This window comes from Pygoscelis adeliae, unplaced genomic scaffold, assembly GCF_000699105.1.
Source record: "Pygoscelis adeliae isolate BGI_AS28 unplaced genomic scaffold, ASM69910v1 Scaffold49, whole genome shotgun sequence".
NCBI lineage: Eukaryota > Metazoa > Chordata > Aves > Sphenisciformes > Spheniscidae > Pygoscelis > Pygoscelis adeliae.
Genome location: NW_008825545.1, coordinates 270,447 through 275,179, shown reverse-complemented (window position 1 = coordinate 275,179; position 4,733 = coordinate 270,447). Strand labels below are relative to the sequence as shown.

The 4,733-nt window shown below is 39.3% G+C and overlaps 1 protein-coding gene across 1 annotated transcript in view; it reads left to right on the top strand.

The window, feature by feature from the left end:
• MAPK11 (mitogen-activated protein kinase 11) overlaps nt 1–4,733 on the top strand; it is a 35,442-nt gene that overhangs the window by 28,794 nt on the left and 1,915 nt on the right. The window contains exons 11-12 of the mRNA XM_009332027.1: nt 1,031–1,109; nt 2,506–2,679. Coding sequence (XP_009330302.1) covers nt 1,031–1,109; nt 2,506–2,679 — 253 coding nt within the window. The remainder of the gene's footprint in view (nt 1–1,030; nt 1,110–2,505; nt 2,680–4,733) is intronic.

Below are 4,733 nucleotides of genomic sequence, written 5' to 3'. Positions count from 1 at the left end.
GGATCCGTTTCCCAAGTGTGGTTGTAGGATTGCACAGATGATATGTCAGAGTATTTTATGGTTGCTTCATCATAGTCCAGAAGATAGTTCCACAGTTCTCAATCTGATATCTCGCTTGAAGCCATGGAGCTGCTTGGTATGAACAACTTTATTTCCTTTGCTGTCTTCAGTAGGCCAAGGATGCTTAATTAGCCTCCTGCAGATAGTCTCCTTCTAACAGGATTGCTAAGTGTGCAGGGAGACATCCCTGTAACACAAACCTGTTTTAAAGGGATTAAGGTTTGTTCAAAGACCAGCTGGGTTTTTTATGGATTTGGGGACAGCCATTTGCCTCTTTTTCAACTGTTCCATTTCAGAATTCCCTTTTCTGTCTGATCCCAGCCCTTAGAACCAGCATTCAACCTCTTCTCTTGCCAACCTATCTACCTCAGCCCAGAAATTTGGAGCTCATGTAATGTCAGACTCCACACTGACATTTGTGAGTCCGATGCACAGGTAGGCTTTTCCTAGCTGAGTTTGGATGAGCCTTTCACAGCCACAGTGACAAGGCAAGCTACAAATTCTGTTAAACGTCTGAAGATCTGCGCCCTGGGCGTATCAGGATTTGTTCTTTGGTTAGTGAAGCTACTGTTCGACAGAGGAGAGAGAGGACGGAAGGTCGCAGATTGGATTATACCACTTTGCTGAGGGTAACTGAAAGATGATTTAGGTTGCAATTTCTGGTTGAACGTTACATGGATGTGTTCCCTGGGGATACACTGCAATGAACCAGTAAGCAAAGGTGAAAACATAAGTGCTAACGCATAAGCCTTAGAGGAAGATATACCTGTTTAAAACTCTCTTGCTTATTGTGCAATATACAGGAGTGACTGTTTAAAACAAAGTCATACATTGTGGTTTTATGTAAAGAAGGTTTCCCATGTATAAGAAACATAAAAAATATTACATCTGTTTTTTTAGAGTTGATATGGTTACTGTTGGGCAAAATTTAACCTCTGTGCATGTGGTATGTATATTGATTTATTCCTAGGCAAGAAAATACATTGAATCTCTTCCACATATGCCTCAACAGGATTTGAAAGCAGTATTTCGTGGTGCCAATCCGTTAGGTAAGAAAGTCAGACTGATACAGATTAAATCTTTCACTAACATAGGAACTCAAGCCTTCCTTTGCTATATGATCCCATATAATAATGGTCAGAACAGTGAGAAGAGCATTGCTTAACCTTTCATCCTGACACTGTTTTCCCTTCATGAAGCCTGTGTCTTTTGTTTCTGATAGAGATTATGGGAACCTCCTAAAGGAAAACAGTCTGTTGTGAAAAGCAAAAGCCAGCTATATATAGCAGGAATAAATAAAAATGTCACGGGGTCTCGACTAGAGACATCACTTCTGGCTCAGGAAGGCCATGAGCTGTAAATTGCTGGCGAGCAGAAGAATATACCAGGAAGTATATCTGTTTGAATGACCCTTTTGAGTATTATTTCCTAGGAATATATTAGCCATTGTTGGACACAGGATACCGGGCTAGACCGACCTTTGGTCTGATCCTGCACAATTGTTTTTAAGTCTAACCAATTGGTTCTGCCTGTGCAAAAGAGATGTTTCTGTGAACCATTTCTTGTGACATGGCAAAGGAGACATTTGAGTCACCGGAATCATCTTACTACAGTGCCTGGTCAGTTCCATCAAGTGCACATTAAAACATTGTATATAGGGAAGTATAGTGAGTTAAAATGTTTTGAATTCATTCTGTGTATTAAAAGACAATTTTATTTTTACAAACACAAGTAGCTGTGAATGCTTTCTTATAAAAAATGGGATTTATTTGCATGAGGTACATGAGAACATGCTACATATTAATATCATAAAGGCAAATTGATGACAGTGCTTATATGAAAGCACTAAAAATCATTTTTATATAATTTTTTAAATAGTTACGATAAACTTTCCATATAAAACCAATTTCAGACTTACAGATCTCTCTCATTTCTAATATTCTGCAATTGTCGACTTCAAACATATTTTGTTTATGCTGGGTCCTGTAAAGTTGCTTTGGGGTTTTCATCTGATTATTTCATTGGTGCAGCTAATTAAAAGTGTAATCTCACGTTCACAATTTTAAGTTACTTAAGTTTGCACTGATCGGGATCAAGTTAAGCACATGATGCACAACACAGGATATTTAACTTTTAAGCACACAGAGATCTTTTCAGAATGAAGGCCTTGGACGTCTGAAGAGGTGAATCAGATGTCAGATAGACTATAAAGAACCTTTGTGCATACCACAAGCAAACCAGAAGCTTCCTTCCGCTCTGAAAATTGTACTCACAATATAAAACCTTCAAAACTTATTTGTTACATTGACTAAATTTTGTGGGTTTGCCAATAATGTTAACTGTGTTTAAGGTGAGTGAGAATAGACTGTGTGTAAGCAGTTGCCTTCTCTTTTATTTCTAGATGGTCTCTTCTGGCTTTGAACCGTGTTTCTCTTTTTCCCTTAGCTGTAGATCTTCTTGAGAAGATGCTTATATTAGACAGCGATAAAAGAATTACTGCCTCGGAAGCACTTGCACATCCGTACTTCGTACAGTATCACGACCCGGATGATGAACCTGAGGCCGAGCCGTACGATGAGTCAATAGAGAATAAGGAGCGAACCATAGATGAATGGAAAGGTAACAGAATTGCACACAGTAGTTAATACATGCAGCAGAACAAAACCTTACTTAAATAACAGTTTTCCTCTGTTTCTAAGCAGAGCAATCCGAACTCTTAAGCCTCAGGGAAACAAGATAAGTCCGTGTGTGTGTGCTTGTGGGAGTGGAGAGGTGGAAAGGGTTGTGTTTCCTCTCTGGATTTTGCTCCCTTCCCCCATTCTATCATCTCCTCGCTAGATTCCCTATAGCAGGTTTAATCTTAACTAAAAGCTGATGCTAGTTACCAGGTAACCACGCATTCTGTCTTGCTTTTAGTTTTTTAAGTCAGATCCTCAGCTGAAGTAACAGTCCTAGGGCAAGTGACACTATTCGGGGTTCTGGTCTAGCTTTGTTCAGAACGAGAAATGAATATTTTACACATAGACGTGTATTTTGTTAATCATTCTTTAGATAGCCAAGTAATTTGGGTTAATGGATAAACCATGCTGTTTATCCTGTTTTGAGATGAGGGTTGATTATTTTAACATGGGAGTGACACCCCAAAACCCATCCTTGAGAAATACCACAACAACCTTTTTTTATTAGTTAACTCCATGCTTGCATCACGATCATATTGCACTACAGTGTCACGGAAGTAAGGTGGCTAAACATTAAGTTTGCAAGTACACTGAAAAGTACAGTTCAATTTCATCATTGTCTAATGAGGACGTATTATGCTAAAAATCCCTTACTAGACTTTTTAAATTGAGATTAATGTTATAGAAAACTAACCGTTCCTGTTTATCAATGAAGTCCTTTCCTTGGCTTAAGATGAAATATGTGTTCTATAAAATAAATGGTCTTCTGTTTCTATTTGTATATTCTATAACTTTTACTCCAGAAAGGTTTGATAAAAATGTATTAGCATAGTGGGTAGGTTTATGATGAAAAATACTGACCTCCCATGTCTTATTCATGCCCTTGCACTTGTGCCATGTTTTATCCTGGGCATTGCAGGGGAGACAAGCAGACTGACTACAGCAAATACCTCTTAAAGAAAGATAGGAGCAGGGTCGTGGGTCTCTCTACAATAAAGCAACCTCCTAGAGCCCTGAAAAGGGTCTTCTAGAAGCCTACTGCGTCTGTACAAACAGGGAGGACTGACTGGTATCACTTACTCCTTACACGTGCTCTCGTCTGCAAAACCTGGCTGCATACAGCACCGCCCATACCTCTTTGTTTCTTGAGAGGCACGTTCAATTTGCTGCTGTGCTTACGAGTGGATGATTTGTTTTCTGCTACTTTTTCAGTTGGCTGGGTCTTTAACAGGAAAGTTTAACAATTTCCGAGTCATGAAGCTGATTTCTGTTTGTGATGAAACTCCATTGAAATTATTTCAGGAACAATCTTAGCGTAACACTTTCTGAACTGAAATGAGGACGTGGAGGTGAATCCTCAAGGGAGGACAGTATCATATTTTTCCACATCACTGTCCTTGCTGGAACCACAGGTCAAATTCGTTCCTTACACAGGGGAAAAAAAAGGCCTGAGACAAAAATCTCAAAACTGGCACAGGACATGCAGCTTTTCATCCTGGCCATATTTTTATCTTGGGGAATAAACTTTTTATTTTCAAGTACAGGATGTGCCACATTTAAGTAAGATGACATGAAAGGTGACCATTTGCATAAAATGTTTGTATCGTTGATGAAATATTGACCCAGTTTCTCAAGATGTCAATGGCATACTTCCCCTCTTTTTCTGTTCAAATTAAAAATCCGTGGTGTTTAATCCCAAGAGGGACTGAGCACCAAAGTAAAATGAGATTTCAGACACTTTGTCTTACACATTATGCACTTGACCTCCATTGCACACAGCTGAGGCTTGCAGCCCAAGCTCATAGGTTTCTTTCTGACATGTTTAACCAGTTAGAAAATATTTTAAAATTTTAGAGGCCAAGAGTATGCTATTCAGAGTTGAATGCTATGCACTATCTCTCCCTAGCTGTTGCTCCGGTTGCACATATCTCAGCGTAACATCTGCACTCTCTGCTGAGTAGGTGGCACCAGAACCGGGTAAGGAGCTTCATAAAC